This window comes from Stigmatopora argus, chromosome 22 (genome assembly GCF_051989625.1).
Source record: "Stigmatopora argus isolate UIUO_Sarg chromosome 22, RoL_Sarg_1.0, whole genome shotgun sequence".
In the NCBI taxonomy this organism is placed as follows: Eukaryota; Metazoa; Chordata; class Actinopteri; order Syngnathiformes; family Syngnathidae; genus Stigmatopora; species Stigmatopora argus.
The window spans coordinates 9,955,001-9,972,673 of NC_135408.1; the positions used below are offsets into that span (position 1 = coordinate 9,955,001).

Genomic DNA, 17,673 nt, shown 5'->3' on the forward strand with positions numbered 1-17,673 from the left:
AATTGTTGATAAAGACCGTTAAGGGAAACCGACTCAAGAGTCACAATGGGGGGCAAAGGGCAACGAATTGCGCAGTGTGAGGTTAATCATTCTCCTTAATGATAGCAATATACTTTTCATAATAAAACATGAACGCTCTGATGTTTCCGTTTCAGCATTTGACATAACATTCGACACGGTACAATCGTCTTCGATGTCCTAGATTATTTTACACTGATTCCATATATACAATGATTCCCTTTAGTCAGATTATTTGTTCAAGGAATAACTTTGCTGTTGAATTTCATCTTATTTCCCGTCAAGAAGACGTCCAAAAATACGTCTTTAAAAGAGATCTCGGCATGTTGGTGCCCTGTTCAAAGTTCTCTGCTTGGGTGACAAGCATTTGGCAGGAGAATGAGATATGACAGGAAGTTTTTTTCCCCCACCCCAAAAGTGGGAACACTTTCCATGAGCTGTACAAAGAGAGTCTGTGTGGTAAGCAGGCCAAGGCTAGAAATACATAAGAGTTTCCTAGTAGACGTACGTGGCCGAGTTGAGACATTTTGAAGAAGACACTTGTTTTTCAATGAGTCTATCAGTAGTAGACGTTCCATCCATTTGAAGTGGGAGGATGGTTGCTTTCATCCTCCCACTTCAAATGGATTGGACGTCTCTCGCTGTCAATGAGTTCAAAAAGCAGTTGGGAGGAGCTCCGACTAATCACGCGTGCGGTGCGGTTGTTTCAAAGGTCCACATTGCAGCACAAATCGGTGGAAAGCATCAAAATGACGACTGAGACCGGCCTGGAAAGCCTATAGCTTGTGCGCCTTTTTCCTGCAGTCAGCTGTCTCACCTTGAACTGCCTATGCAGCGGAGTGATGGGCTCCAGTTCCCCATCTCCATATTCAAAGACCTCCTCCTCCAGTACCCTGTCCAGATAGCACAAGACCTCTTCCTCCTCCATGTTTCTTTTCTCCTCTCTTCTCTTTCTGCGCCTTCAGCGGGGCCTGCCCGGACACATCAGCGTTTTCACTCGGAGCGAGCGAGCGAGCCGTCCGGATGGCGAGAGTGAAAGACAAGTGAGCCCGCCTACTTAACCCCACCCCCTTCCTCTGCCGGGCTTCCTGGTGTGCCACTGTTCCGTGGAGGTCGACGAGGACTGCCTCCCCTCCACGGCCACCCCGTCCGTCGTAGCGCTCGACTTCCTCCATGGCAACGGGGGGGCTTTCGTTTGAGCGTTTCTTCTTTCTTGCTGCTGTTGGAGCCAAAAGCCACTTCCTCATCGTGCAACTACAGTTGCTCTCGCCTCCGCATTCTTCCTTCCCCCCCTGACTCTATTTTGGCTCCCCTGGCCTCTCAAGCGTTCACACTCCAATAGTATCTCGCTATTGATCTGCTTAGAGTCTCAGATGAGGAGGGGAGGGAAGATAATGTGCAAGGACAGCGTTTAATTCCACTTAACTCCATGCCTGCCGTTGGCAATGATAGGCATTCATTTCATTAAAAGTGCTAAGAAGGAAAAGGGAGAAAACTAAAAAAAAACCTACTCAAGTAAAGCTGATCATTTACCAGAAGCTCTCAGCCTCTACAGGAAGTGACATCCACGTATTGCTCTTCACACAAAGTCTTCTGTGGGTCCGAAAACCTTGTTTGCAGGCAATTTGCGTGAGCCAATCTTGCAAAAATCTGTTATTTGTTCGGTTCTGCGGACGTGTGCTATTTATGCCTCCCCTTAAAACAAAGGGGAGTTTGAATTGAGAAGTTGTGTAAAAGAATTTAACATTGAATCTTTATCAGAAGTATAATATTCCATCTCCCAATTGACTGGAAATGGCCACACTAGTCTGCAGCCTTTTGCTTCAAGCCAGGATTAATAATAATAATAATCGGACATAGGCTTTGTCATCATCATTGACTCAACAAACAACAAGATTAGAGAAGGATGTGAAGAAGTACAAAATGATGCTTCCACAAAGTGACTGAAATAATAAATTCACTTTGGCTAACTTCTTGACAACAACAAGAGGCGGAGTGAAAGTTAGTTTGCACTATCAGTGTTTTATAGTATGTATACTTGGAAAAAAGAAGCCATTCCACAAACCTGCTCTTACTAGATGATGCCACAAGATGGAAGCACATTTTCAATAAGAATCTCATGCAGTGAGCGTAATAACCCATCCATCTGTCCGTTACTAACTCTTTTAAAGCACAGGCGATGATAGACGTCCAATCATCAATTACATTTACCTTTTTGTTGTTGTTGTAATTCATTTATTTTCGGTCCGTTACTAACCCTTTTAAACCACTGACAATGATAGACGTCCAATCATCAATTACATTTTCCTTTTTTGTTGTTGTAATTCATTTATTTTCTGACCTATACCTTATTCAGGGTTGTTTTGATGAATATTGATGATTGTATTTTAAACACTCACAAAACAGATTATAATAGAATAAACATTATTTGTATTCACTATAAGGAAATAATTGCAGGATATATGAAAGAGCAACTTTGTAGCCTCAACTGTGGTTAAAATTGTGTTTTTTTGTTTGTTTTTTAAATATCCCTAGTTATCATTCATGGACAAGAAAAAAATTCCAAAATGTCTAAATCAGTTAACTGGAAATTAACTTGTTGGCATGAATGTGCTTACACATCCACTGGCAAATTGGTGCTTGTGGCATCAGTCTCCATCTGGACGACTGGTAATTTCCTGCTGATCTGAAAGAGCCACCTGCAATGTGCTACAGGCACTACAGTTAATGTGGCTAATCGCTAACAATTACATGGGGTCAAGATTCGGCCGGCGCTTTTCTTGAGAGATAAACGATTGACAGCCCACTGGAGACTGAAACTGCAGTAAATAAATCCACTGTGACCAAACAAAAAAACATAACGACGATCAATGACCTCGAGTCTGTCTCAAATTGTTTGACTTAATTTAGTTTGTTTCTTAAAAGGTTTAACCCCAAAAGGGCAATCATTGATTTCCATTGACAGCTTCCATAGGAGTAAACGATATATATTTACTGCACGATAATATGTCGTGTGTGTGTGGGCTTTCCTACCCCAGGTGGAAGGCCCTCTGGTGGTGTGGGCGAGACCATTACACCGTCTGGTTCTTGGGGCGTGCACAGCTGGGGAGACATGGTGGGGGATTCATCTATATAGGGCAGTGTCTCCGAGCCATCTTGAGACTTGCCATCCTCCGTTCCGTCCCCCTCGTAGCCATCTGTGTTGTAGTTAAAGTCTGTCAGAAAGATAACAGAAAGGTGACGGAAAGAATATCCATATATGGTTATTGTCAGAGAAACATCATTTCATCCCAGGTCCTAGATACAAAAAAAACAAGAAGTACTTTACATAATTAAATCTGGTGTTGATGACTGGAAAAATCGAAATAAGTGGCAGAGCACGCGTTCACACGATTAAAAAGTGGCGAACTTCCCATTAACATGACTTGAAAGTTTTAAAAAATCCTCGTAAAATACTACATGACACAAATGTAAACGGTGTCGTCAATATTAAGCTGCAACACACGTGCCATCTTCACACGGACGGCTGCTGCCTTGACGGTCAGTTGCCCCTGAAGACAAAAAGTGTGCTCTTTGAGTTCCATTGGGACAAGACACATGTCCAGAATCTAGCTGTATGACACACATCACAACCCACTGACACTAGACCAGTCACTTGTCATACTCAAGTCAAATAAAACCTCTGTTCTGTTGATTGCACCATGCACAGGGGGAAAAGAGAGCCCATCGCGACCCCTGCACGCTTTATTTGACGCTATGGTAACGAATAAGAATTTCCCTTAACTTCCACTAAAATTGCTGTCTAGAAATCCTTCTATAAATCCAACTAACAAATACACTGTAGGGTGTTTTTCTTTCGCCCCTCCAATGAATGACATTTACACAACAGCTGGATATCTCGATGTGCCATATGTCTTTAGAGATACACAGATAACGCCTGATTGGCTCCTCCCAACCTTCCATGCGCTCCGTAAACCCCATGGCAGCAAGTCACTATACAAGGTAATTAGACCCCCCCCCCCCCCCCCCCCCCCAAATCCCCAATGCTCACACTCCTCCGTTACAAACCAGTTTTTCCTTAGATGAGAAAAAATTGGATGTGCGAAAGATTCATCTTTAAAAAAAAAGACACCTTTCAGGTCCATTATAGTAACACAATTCAACCTTTCCAGTTCTCACCTTGCATTTCTGCCCGCCTACTGTTAAAACAGAGTAAGAAAGCTATTATTATTGAAAACAGTCTGTTCTATTAACCCCAAAAACTATAGCGGTTGTGTTGGTTCATGTGGTCACGGAAAAGGTTTCCAACTGCATTGAGAGTAAAGCTGTTGAAATTAAAGCATCTGTGGACAGCCCTGCAGGCAACGCCATTGTTGATTGCACTGCTTAGTGCGCTCTGACTCGCTGCGATGGAATACCATACGGAAGTAAAGAAGTGCTAGGCGTTCGCGAGGCTTTAGACGTAAGATGATACCCTGAAGACCAGGCCATGTGGCGTAATGTAAAGTCGAGCAGGAGAAATCTGATACCAAACGCTGATGTTAAAATTCAAGCGTAAAACTTGGAACATACTCAGTATAGATCGAGCAAAAGGTGATACATCATCATACTTTGTCCAAGGAAGTTGGTCGTTGGTCTGAATAAACTGCTTTTCAATGCACCAAAACACACGAATTGCCTTGCATTAGTGTACTATACAATCCTATTGTGAATTAGCAGTGTTCTACTTTTTACTCTTGACTACCCACGTGTGTCATTTTAGAATTTGCCACCAGTGGGGCCTATTATCGTCCAATGCTTATTTTTTTATGTATTGTTGTCAAGGCAGCCTTTTGATGGACTATCTCATGTGTTTTTATTTGATTTGTTGTTGCCCTTGTGGCCTACTTTATGTGTTGCGGTGTTCTCTTGGTTTTGCATTTCTTACCCATAATGATGACAATTCTTCTTTAGCCTGTCAATGTTGTTTGGTCGATTTTATTTCTTAAATTTCTGATAATGTTTCAGGACCGAGTTTTAACGAGTTGGCTGCCAGTGATGTTATGGATGAAGCAGACTTCCTTAAAAAAAAAATTAAAAAAGGACTGTCTTTGTCTTTTTACCACTTTGACCTCTGAAACAAAGGAAACACAGTAACGACTGCTGCCTTTAAAGTTATTTCATAATGAACATTGGCTACCATTGATGGCGCAAAATACTCAATTCCACTCATCCCAGTAAAAAATGGTTTTGTCCTCTGGTGTTAGTTTGTTAGTAGACTAGACCAGAGAGTTCTCGGATGCAAATATATGGCGACATTGATTTTGAGCGTGTTCCATCGACGAGGAACGAGGTTAAGTGGTGAATTACAAATGAAGAGGAGGCCAGGGAAAACATCCTGACATAATGACACCATTCATCACAAAACGCATCCTGGGAAAAAGCACTGTCGTCGCTTGGAATCACTTGTCGGAGGAATATTAGGTCGGACCCCTGCAAGACGGACAAGCGAACCACTGCGAAGAAAAGACCGAGATTCCGCGAGGCCATCCATCTTTAATGTGACGCGGAAAGATTTCGCCGTGCCAAGTTCTGTTTCCGAGCGAGATTTATTCCCGCGACTCACAAGTACTTCTAACTATCTGTCTACGGTAACAAATGAGCTAGCGTGTACGTATGCATTTGTTCACTCGGGACCGTCTGGTTGTTGCATCAGTGCATCCATCAGGCCTTTCAACTTATAATGACTCCGTCTCTCTCGGCCTGTTTCTTGCCCCCTTTTCGCCCGCATTTTTTTCCCCCTCATCTTCATTCCGCTCGACTACCCCGAATGCTTAATCAGGGCGCCTGCCTTCCGGGAGCATGTACACATGTTCGCCGTGCCATTGGCCGGGAGGCGGATGCTCCTATGAAGCCATTGGCGGACGGGAACGTGGCATGGGTGGCGAAGGTGAACGGTTGGTTGTTACGATGATAACCGCTGACGATGGCTGCCATAGGTAGTAACGGAACTGACAACACACACACACACACACACACACATTTAGAGCATGGCACTCACTCCTTGGGGGCATTGTGTTCACAAGGCACGCCCTCCAACATCAAGATTAACAAAGGATTTCCAAAGCATTACCCAAGTGAAGATGCCAAAACAATAAAAACATAACTGAGAGACACATCAAGAATTTACGGTACACGGTCTATTAGTCGCCGGTCTTTTGGTCGCCGGTCTTTTGGTCGCACGGAAGGTTATTGATAATTACCATTTAAATCGTTGCTCAAATTCCCTAAATACAAACTGCAAATTACTATTTAGTCATACTTAATGCCCTAGTAATTATTAGGCTAAAGAAAAGCTCCAAATTTCCCGGACTTTTATTGTTTTTTTGTTGGAGAACTTGTTAAGACCCTGACTGACGTCGCTTCTTAAAAGGGACAACGCATGTATATACAAACTCTTATACACTCACACGTCGGCTCAGTGAAGCTGCTCATGGCCATTGTTGGCTTTTATTGATGCGTAGACCATGTTGTTTTACCTTGTTTTGTCGCCGGTCTTTTGGTCGCCCGTTGTCGCGGTCCGGGCGACCAAAAGACCGCCGACCAAAAGACGGAGACCAAAAGACCGGCGACCAATCGACCGCACACGGAATTTACGATAGCAAATTTGGCATTAAAAATAGGATTCCAGGTTTTATTGATGAATTCAAGCTCTTTAAATGAATTGGAAGTTTGCTAGGGATAAACCGATTTCCAAATTGACAGCAAAAGGATGACTGGATTATACAGGATTGGGGGTTTATCATCAATTACATTGAAAAAGTTAACTATTGTTTTTATTTATTTTTGACAAAAAGCGTTATTTCTGCATTTACAATTTGCCTAATTCGATTTCTTCCTAGGTTTGACTGCAGGTCATCAATGTGTGTGGTGGGCATCAACCACTTGGCAATGAGTCTTAATCATTTCCTCTTATGACAATTTGCCTTTTCATTAGTCTAAGAGAAAAAAGGTCATTGCATCAAGGAGGCCATCGCAATTCAAAATAAATAAATACATAAATAAACATTTGATGGACTTTTTAGGGGTGTAAAAACCAATTGTGTGACGTTTCTACCTTACTTGCTGTGTGTTTGCATGGAAGGGTAACGACAACATAACCAGCTGAGCCAAGTAAACCATCTATTATTCATACTGTTGTCACTGCATGAACCCCGACAGCATTAGTTCAGAGGAGCACCATCTTGGCAGGGAGTCCAGAAGATGGAGCAGCCTAATGACTTGTGACTTTGCTCCACATCTGTCTATCATTCTGATAAGGCTTTTTATTTTTAAATGCAATTTTTCTGCATATTGTACTTCCTATTCCCCACAATAACGCGTATACACTGTATATTATTTTAGTGGAGCTTTGTGTCTTTGAGGATGTACATCTAACCGTTTTATTATTCCACAGCCTCAACCTGAACCCCTACATGCATAATGAAAAAAAATGTAAACTATTCATAAGGGAGCAATAATCCTAGCAACATCCTAAAGTGGCAGCAGAATGTAATTACATTGTTTTGTTTTTGTTTTTCATAAAGAAAAGAAAAATACTAATCAAGTCTGTTTGTTTGCTCTATTTGCCAAAATCAGGTTAATTCACGTGGGTCTAAAAGAAAACACAGAATTGAGCATTTAATGCACAATATAGCCCAAAATTTGCTTTCACCGTTGTGGAATAATTAGACATGAAATGGATTATATAAGCAAGGACATCGTAGCAGCTCGGATAGGAGCGAGGAAGATGATTCAAGACAAAGCAGAAAAGCCTAGCATGGCAGAAGCAGTAGAGATTATGCTGTATTACATAACTCTGCGTTGGGATGAAAAAGAAACTAACACACACACACACACACACACACACACACACGTAAATACGTCAGTGTGTGCGCATGTGTGTGAGGATAACTTGAATCTCGGTTCCTGCGGCAACTGCACAGATTTGCATCATCGATTAATCCGAATATTGAGGTTGCTTGTTTAGTGAGAAGAAGGAACTGAAAACTACTAAAATTGTGGCATTGGTTTACCAAGTTTTAACTTGGGAACCACACACCTATGATGGATTACATTAGTAGGGCTAAGGATGGAAATCAAGAGCATCGCTAGAGTATTAAAAAGACTGAGGCGGGAATTACCTGGCAGAGGTGGGACGTTTGTCCCAAATCGATTTTACGGGGCCGGATACAGGAAATGTTATCTGCTTTTCAGCATCCTTTTAGTTTGCGTTTGCAGGTCACGTGAGCGTCAAACAGCTACTACACTACATTAAATACTTGGAGACAGATCTAGGACTGGGTCAATGTCAGTGAAGTTGGTGACGTTTATCACAGATAATGGATTGCTGACAAGGAACAGCGGTTTGGCAGCATCTGACAAATATTTACGAAAAATGACTTTGAGATCAAGTATAGCAGTATTGTGAATGGCGTCCGTAAAAATACAGCGAAATATTCAAATGATCCAAGAAAAGCCGTTACAGATGAGGGGAATCAAGGCCACGGACACATTCAAGTCGAGGATTACGAATTTTGAGTGGTGAATTATTGAAAAAAAAAGACAAAAGAAATGCGAGGAAAACAAATCTGCTCAAAATTTGCATATTTTTGCATAAAGGCTGGGAGCAAAGGAGCGCATACTGTAGCTTAGATCTCACTCCATCTCATTTGGAGTATCCACAACCTCTTTTAATCATGATGCTCACGGGGGTGCTGAAGCCTAGACAATCTGACGAGGCGCAGGAATGTCGTCAGGCAATCCACATCCAGATCTATCTAAATTTTTTAAAATAATTTTCATTTAGACTTAAAGGACCTTCATATCATTTAGCGCCGTTGCTGGCTGATAACAACTTCCTAAAGTTATTCAAGAGTTCAAAGTCCATCAGAGGAAATTAGTGGTCACTCCTGATGTGAAATCACTAAGTGGCCAAGTGTACTCAAGAGCATGTTAGACAGCAGGAAACGCAAGGATGGATTAAAAATTCAACATTAGCCTTGTGCCTGTGCCTTGCTTTTGGGAGCAAAATGCCAGCGGCAATGAGACGTCACCCCTCGCTGCCGCCGAATGGGGTCAGCCCGGGTTCTTATGGACAACTACAGTCATTCGCAGTAACTGGACGTCGCCAAAGCCAAAACCAAAACCAGCCGCCTACCCAAATGAACAGGAAGTGATGCAATGCTGGGCAAAACAAAAAAAAGACGGGTACCTACTGCTATACAGGGTGTCGATCCAGGATAGTCGAGGCAGGCCACGGGCGCTGAGGGGCTCCATCTTCCTTTATTATTCTACCTTCCTCAAAAATCAGTCCTTGTTGGTCCGCCCCGCTCGAAGTTGCGGCTGCGCGCCGTGCCTCTCTTCCACGATCTTACCCTCGCGATAAAGCTTTCATCTCGGAGCAAAAGGGCTGAAAGAGGAATTTGGACGAAATGTCAAGAGACACCCTGGGGGTCCGACGGGCAGACGGGCCAGCGATCCAATGGAGTGAAGGAGAGCGCTGGAGACGGTGAACGAAAACAACAGGCTGGAAACGACCAAAGCCGAGCGTTGCTAGGGGAAGAGAGAAGCACTCCCTCTCTCTCTCTCTCTCTCTTTCTGGCTTGCTCGCTCTCCCAACCAAACCCCCACCCCACCCCTTGCTCTCTCCATCTCCAACCAGAGGAGGTGTTCTTGCATTTGAAGTGCTTTCTGTCATCTGTACAAACAAAAAGGCTTAGTTTTGAGCTCATGTATTTTGATTTTCTCATTAAATAATCACCTAGCAGGGCTGTATGACATGACGATCTAACTGTCGCCATTTGCACCGACTTGCTGCAATTTAGGAATTCACATGCCATAGTAGTTTCACCAATCGGCATCAAGATGCTCCCACCACATCGCAATAGTTATCCACTTGGCTCCTCCAATACATGAGTAATGCATTCAAGACAATTGAAAATAGCAACGCAAATGATCCACACTCATATCTCAAACAACACATTTCCTTCCAATATTAATTGATTTCTAATTCATGATATTATGCCGACTTAATGTACAATTCAAAACCCCTAGTTTGCATTAATAATAGTTTTTTTTAGATATTATCTGATTTGCTATGGCTCTTGAATAACACAATAAAGTGGGTGACTTCCTAAAAGTCATCGCTATAAACATGTAAAAATGGTGTAAAACAATTCTATTGACAGCATTCAAAGAGAGAATATGAAAGTAAATTTGAACTGCAATTATGTCCCTACATTGTACTTTATTCACCTTGGCAAAATTCCTCCAGACTAATAAAATCCAAAGTCTTTAATGGCATGCAATACTGCGATCCCTAATTATTCCGATCTTTATTTTGACAAGCACTATCGGCAACAAAGCCCGTTATGAAAGCCCCACTTGGAACCCCCTGCCAGGTCACACAAACATCCGTCCTCCCCCGTCAACCTCCTTTAAAAACTTCAATTAGGACACAAAGGCTGACAAGAGGACCCCCCTCCCCGAGAGGCCCCACCTCAAGCATCACTCTTTGTTTGCTGAGCCAGCTGCACAAAACGCACACACCAGTGAAGTAATGCAACCCTGCCAAGGCATTCGGAATACATATTTATGCCTCATAATGGAGAGAGAATACATGAGCATATTTAATGGCGAATACCCACACACGGATTCACCAAAAGTAAAAGCCACACAGACGGACGAGGGAGGCAAACAGCAGAGCGGCGTTTCATCAAAAATACATTTGCCTACTGTACACATGCTTTATCTTAAAAGTGGATAAAGGCACTCAAGTCCTTAATGATGCACACAAGTTCAAGTCTTTTCAGATCCACTCATAAAGTGAGTCTTTTTAGAACAATGAGGGTCAACAAGGGTCAACGTTAGGCACCACTTCCCCACTTTCTCTGTGCATGTGTACAACTGACAACAGATTCTCATTTGTAATACTGACTTGACCGCAAACAGCAGAATAAGCTAAAAAGCACTACAAATGAAATGAATACAAAGGAACACATTCCATAAACAACAATGTGATAGTTTCATTCTTCTTGGACGACCTCAAAATTGGCCAAAGGTTAAAAGACGTGTGCAGTGGAGTCATTCACAAACATTTGAAATGTATTCTAAAAATGAAAAAACTTAAAAACCCTGCCAAATATGACTATTTGCAATCAATCAGTCTTCATCGTGAAGGTTTAATTTCAAACATTTTGAGCCTAGTTTCCATGCACAGACCTTAAAAGAGAACAGGTGCTTTGCTCTAATGCTTTTTTTTCTTCCACATTATTGACAATAAAAAACATGGGGATCACAAATTGCCGCTGGTTTGAACGGAGCATTTCAAAAGATGACGGTCATGTATAGACTACAAAGAGTCTAATATATGTATGCCTGTGTAATTAGGCCACACGGCAACTAACCAGCCAATCAAAGCCCCATGGCACATCCTCCCACCTACATGTTCCCCACTACCCCCCCACACTCGCCCCCAAAAGCCCATTCAGCCATGCGAGGCTTCCCCAATATTTTCCCTCTTTTCCCCTCGGGGCCAAATGGTGTCTGTTAATAGCACTAATTTTCCAGTCACCAGCCCACATTTGCTGCAGTCTGCGTCCGCCACCTGCTCCTTTTAGCTTCAAATACGAACCGAAAAGGAAAGCTAGATTCTAGAGTACAAATGTAAAATTCCTGTTCTGCACGACATTTCCATCCCCCCACTGCACTCTTGAAAGGTCTTCCTATGTGACGGACGGATACGATTGTGTTAAGGCCGATTGGGGGCACGCTTCAATAGAGGTGTGCAGTTTTTTCGAGAATGAGAAAGCGCAAAACTTAAAAAAATAAGAAGATAATGATAGAACACTCATGAGAAATTGGCTTGAAAAAAAAATTGTTATGGAATTTTGCCATGCAATTGCATCTTTAAAAACGTGTCAGGTCATTTTTAACTGAATTATCAACTTCTATGTGCTTGTCATCTGGCCACAAAGTGCAAGAGTATCTTATTGTGAAGGGTAAAAGTTCAAAATGATACAACAGGCTAAATTTAGTGATGAAAATTTGGAATATTATTGTACAAGGCAACATAACAGATGACTATACCGACAATATAAATGCTATATCAATATTATTAGTAGTATTTGCGAGATGGCTGACTGGTAGTACGTATCTCGTCTTCACCCATGTCTCTTTGTTTTAGCAGCGGGGAAAATGGGGGCAGGAGAGACCAGCAATGACAATCCATTATTAAAAAGCTGCGAGTGCATTAGTGATGAATGCTTGTTAAAATGAGAGCTCAAGCAATCATCAAGGGTGTTTTTTTTGTTACCGTCTGCTACCTGTTGTTTTTATTATGTGCAAAAGTACAAAAATGGCCCTTGGGATTATTTTTGAAGTGCACAAATGAGTCATTTGTCTTCCTGCTTTGTTGTTGCTCGGACAATTACAGTAGCGCATCTCCATTGCTGCACCTGTGCCTACTTTTGAGTGCACGCGTGCATCAAACGTGTTATGGTAGACGGGATTCTCTCATACCTGATTTATACTTAAAAAGACCGACCCCCACACCCCCCAAATCCCTTATCACCCAATTATGCTGAACAACACTGCCTGGTGATGACTGGTGGGGTGGGGCCGTTCTATAAGGGGAATTATTTAGTGAATTATTTTTGTTCTCTTATAGTCAACTTTGAAATGACCTACATCACACTATGATTGTTAGGCAGTGTAAAACACATGTTGTGTCTAATAAATCATGTGTAACATAGGAAACCTGTATTTCCTGCTTTCTAATAGTGACACATGCCAAAACACTTTGTAACAGTTAGAAAACACTCACTGGAGGATGCTCACTTATGGTTATGTATTTTAACAGTGAATCATTAGGTGTATGAAATCTGACTCAATGTTTTTTCTTTATGGATAAGTAGGAGGCAAATATGTCCAAAAACTGTACAGGAATAGACATAGTGAACCTAGTATACCACTGCACTCTAGTGTCTAGGTTCTGCTAATACAGGTGGTCTGTCAAGGATTTTTTTCAGTAACTAAAATTGGATTATTGATTTTAAAAATGCACATCATTACACTATGCTGATTCGTTATTTTACGAAAGTCCCAGTTCTGATTTCAAATTCACTCTCATCGTCAATAGTACTGAAAGAGTTAATAGTTCGATGAAGAATATGAGGTGTGTGTGTGTGTGTGATCAAAACAAGCATCTTTTAGACATAAAATGCTCATTCCCCACCCAAAAAAAGTGCATGACGGATGTTGCTTTTTTGGGAAAATTTGGGAAATGAGCAAAGTGGTATACAGATCCACCCTTTGGTTCTAATAATAACACTGTTTCTTCACCCATGACATGACTCACTGCCTGGTCGGAGCTACAAGGCCACTTTAAATAAGCGGCTGTACCGCACAGCCCATAATGTCACTTCTCCTGTCATGGAGGTGTTGATTCATCGAGCCAATAAAAAAAACATTTTCCACACCGGCAACCACCGTGACAAAGTCGTTCCAGAAATTCATGTCCTGAAATGGGTTGAACCGAAATGCAGATGTGATAAGAATGAATTAACTGTGTATAATACACAAGTTCATATTTTGTTTCACCAAGCAAGATCTTGCAGTGATGATCATAGATGATAATACATTCTATTTACTTGCTAGCAAAATAAGAATATAACTGACATTGTCTATTCTGCAATACATTAACTGGAGGTAAAGACGAGCAACATTAAAAGGGTTTGGTCATGAGGCAAGGAAATGACTGAGTGTGAATCAGTCAACTGACAGGAAATCAGGAAGATGCTATCGGGCAACTCTTTCACTCTTACTACAAGTTGACTTGAAAAAAAAATTATATTAGTGCAAGTGTGCCTAACTAAACTGTCCATAGAAAAACAAGAGATGGAATCAGGCCATTTGTTAAGCCCAGCAAAATGAACTCTTGCAGTATGTCAGCCAGCCAGCTACATGGGAGCAGTGTGTCATCAAATGGTCTTTGGTTTCTGCTGAGCCACTAAAGTTCTAATTAAACCATGCAAATCACAACTGTTTACTCTTATTATTTAAGAAAAGAAAAGAACAAAAAATACACCTGTTCTGACAATAACCCATTCAGCGCATTGAGCCATAACCATGGCAGCATGCTTAGTTTTAATTGGTGTAGCAGCATGCAATTCACACTTTTGTGCACTGACTCAAACACTTTGTAGACAAGCAATACTGTAATGCTGCAAAGGCCACGTCACTGCGTCACCACTGAACCATCCTGTCTCCCTTCCTGCACAACTAACAAATGAACATTCAAAAGACTTCAACAACGCACGCCGTGAACACACAATTCAAAAGAAAACTCCTTAAAATCACCATTTTCAGACCCTCAAAGCTCAACATTATAAAAGCTGCCATAACCCGCACTCCAAGTCAACACAGTGGGCTGCCATTTGCGCTGCACATTGTTGCTCTCCCTGTTCCTTAGTTGCAATTGCAGTCTACGACATGCCTGAACAAGTTTCACTTATGTGAGAGAAGAGTCCAGCCATAGAGAGAAGAAATGTGCTACCTGCAAAGAATTTCTTTATTTTCCAAGACGCATTCAAATACTGTAGATTTTTGAAGCATTGCGACTTTTTGACTGATTTGGCCAGACGACATTATTCAGAGTGGGGCTACTGAACAATGCCCGTCCCCGTACACTCCCAGTACGATAAGTGAAGTTGGATGATCAATCCTATCGGAATCAATCTGTGTCGTGAATCATCATCTAAAAATTTAGGCACTCTAAAGAGAGATGACTTTCCTTAAGTCTAGGGCACGCATGAGTTGACGAATGACGTCGGCCGAGCGAACGTGTTCTGCGCAGATGCGCCGACGCGAAGGAGAAGCACGGCGTGGGCTCGGGCGCTGTTGCTCGGTGACCAGCGGTCTGACATCTGCTATTGCTCCGAGGCCAAGTGCGCACAGACCGTTAAATGCCGCTGACTATTCCTGCACTTTTCCACACCTCCTATTGTCTTCCTCAAGCACTGAGGCGTTCTAATGATTCATCCAGATGTCACAGCACAGAATAAGACAGTCTGTAGTCATTGTCGAGAGTCTGTAAAAATGCCTTGACTTCTAATAACAATGAGAAACAAACACTCAAACTGGGTAAACAATATTGACATTGTTTTAGTTTTAACTGGAATTTAGCTGTGCCATTTGCTGCATAGCATTTATCATCACCTTAAATATGTATAAATTTTTAAAAAAATATTTTGCACTCTTAACATTATTTGAGTCCCAATTGTAGCTGCGTAGCATCGGCCTATGTGATACTGTACTGATAACACGTTTTTGAAAAAATATGATTTTTTTCTTTTAGTACTAGATTACTGCATATTCACTTGGATGTTGAATAAATGCCATCATATCTTGGTCAAACATTACTTAAATTAGTTCCATGCTGTTGCCGTGTATCAGAATAAACACTGTACCTAAAAGGCTTCCTCAAATTCTATTTACATGCTTTTCTAGTCAGCAGCATTTGACTCATGACATGCAGACAAGCAACTTGAGGAAGTAAAAATGGAAACTCAAGAAAATGTTTGACTCCTCTGGCCAAGATGAATCCTCTTTTTAGCCCTTCATAGGCCCTTGGTTTAACTCTTTGGTGCCATCAATGGCCCTCAAACATGAACCTCAAATGCCATCCTCCCAGCTTAAATGAATTGGACGTCCATCATTTTCAATGGAAGGCAAAGACACTCATTTGTTTATAGTGTTGCTGTATTTATTTACAGCAATATTGCCCTGAAATATTCTCATACTGTGAAGAAGACTAACGTTTTAGACAGATCCAGAGAAAAAAATAACTGTTTTTTTTTGTTTGGAAATAGCTTGCTTTTCTGTTCAAAACTTTTATAGTAGATGAATTTCCTGACCCTTGTTATGATCATTGTTGTATCACCATATAGCAAGATAATCATTATTATGAGCCTTGTTGTTCCCACCCCAACTCAATATAAAGTACCTGCAGAGGAAGAGTCGTCATGATCTGAACTGAGGTAGCCATCACTCCTCCTATCGGGGGTGCTGCAGCCCGATCCACGTCCAACGCGGAGAAGCGTAGGCGACATCCGACTGTCGTCCCCGGAATCCAAGTCTCTACTCAGGCGGAAAGGCCGCCTGGCTTCCGGATGATGGATGCTGAGCATCTTCTGGTTGTCCCTGCTGCCGGCCTTGGGTACCAACAGGTTATCTCTGACAAAATTCTCGTTCAGCTCCAAATCCTCGTACTCACGGTCGCTGTTGTCATCATTGGGTTTGGTTGGAGCGAGTCGGCTGGGCTTGGGAGGTGGAACGGGGATGGGGACGGGTTTACCGGCCCTGCCGCTGAATTTGCTCCGCTCCCGGCTGAAGGAACTGGTCGCGTTCGCGGTCGGTTGGAGCGCGTCGGACATTTGGCTTCTTTTAACCTCGCAACCGTCGCCCCGTCGCTGGGATGTACTCTTTATGTCGGCGTTAAAGTTGACGTCCCTGCCCTGGCAACTTTCGACGTCGTTCTTCCGCTGTCGGGCCATGGTTGTCTGCAGGTAGATCACCTTGAATTTCTCCTCCGAGAGAGCCTTCTGCAACCGCTTCAGGTTGACTTTGGAAGCCTCCAGCTGCGACTCGATGTCCTCGATCGAATTCAAGTTCATTTGGGGGACTTTTCCGTCGGGGAATTCGTTGCGCCAGTGTTTCGCAAATTCCTCCTGTTCCCACATCGCGTTGGTCCCGTCTCGATCGAAAGCGGTTAACGATGCCAAAATGTCTCCCCCAATGTTCTCACCCAACGATCGAAGTCAAAATTGCAGTCCGTCAGTGTAAAAACGACCATTTAACGCCCATCTTCAAACATTCACATGAGGCAAATGACAGAGGAAGGCGTGCACCTGGTGTGCGGATATAGTTTAATGTCGTGGTAAAAAAAAAGTTTCAGCACTTCCTGGAACGGCCGTGTTGCCTTTAGGAACTTAACGCCTCACAAATCTGGTCTACTGTAACGAGGAAATATAGCATCAGGTGCACAGTAGTCATTTTATTTGATCATCATAGTGATTGCTTACTCAAGTATTAAAATGATTCTTGCAATAATCTGTCAAATACTCATTGTTCACTGGTCCCTGATTAAAAACAAAAAAAGAACCAGCGACGTAGGTTTATGTTCCATGATTATTACTCAAAGCACCGAATACAGATACAGGAGATGCATGGCATGAATATGTTATTCAAAATAAACAAAATAGAAAATGACCTGGTTATTAATCGCTCGGCCTTCTCGAATTCTGTGTGTAGATTTTGAAAGTCCCAGTTATCTTGAAAGCAACATGTTTTGTTTTTGGCATGACAAGTTTTTCAAACGTCAACTACTAACCTAAAAAATACACGAGTTAGTGTACTCAAAGTAATAACACGTGCTTTACATTACTTAAATAATAAAAAATATTATTCTGGGGGATTCGTGATGGTTTTATGGATAATTTCAAAATAAATTTCCATTGTCTTCACCTGAAAATTTATAAACACATTGCTTACCATTGACAACGCTAGACGTCCAATCTATTTGAAGTCGGAGGGCTGACAGTATGTAGTATTGGGGTAGAAACAATGACAGGTACA

At 42.1% G+C, this 17,673-nt stretch overlaps 1 protein-coding gene across 5 annotated transcripts in view; it reads right to left on the reverse strand.

Annotated features, from left to right (window-relative positions):
- The window catches only part of abr (ABR activator of RhoGEF and GTPase), a 46,858-nt gene extending 29,888 nt beyond the window's left edge, over nt 1-16,970 (reverse strand). The window contains exons 1-2 of one of the 5 annotated variants that reach the window (XM_077591987.1): nt 16,043-16,970; nt 3,052-3,233 (exon numbers count right to left, since the gene is read on the reverse strand). In XM_077591987.1, coding sequence (XP_077448113.1) covers nt 3,052-3,233; nt 16,043-16,778 — 918 coding nt within the window. In that variant the 5' untranslated portion in view covers nt 16,779-16,970. Of the gene's footprint in view, nt 1-835; nt 1,005-3,051; nt 3,234-4,945; nt 5,039-9,250; nt 9,600-16,042 lie in introns of those variants that run through there. The other 4 variants (XM_077591988.1, XM_077591991.1, XM_077591989.1 and 1 more) reach the window with 4 other exon arrangements.
- Between the last annotated feature and the right edge of the window lie 703 nt (nt 16,971-17,673).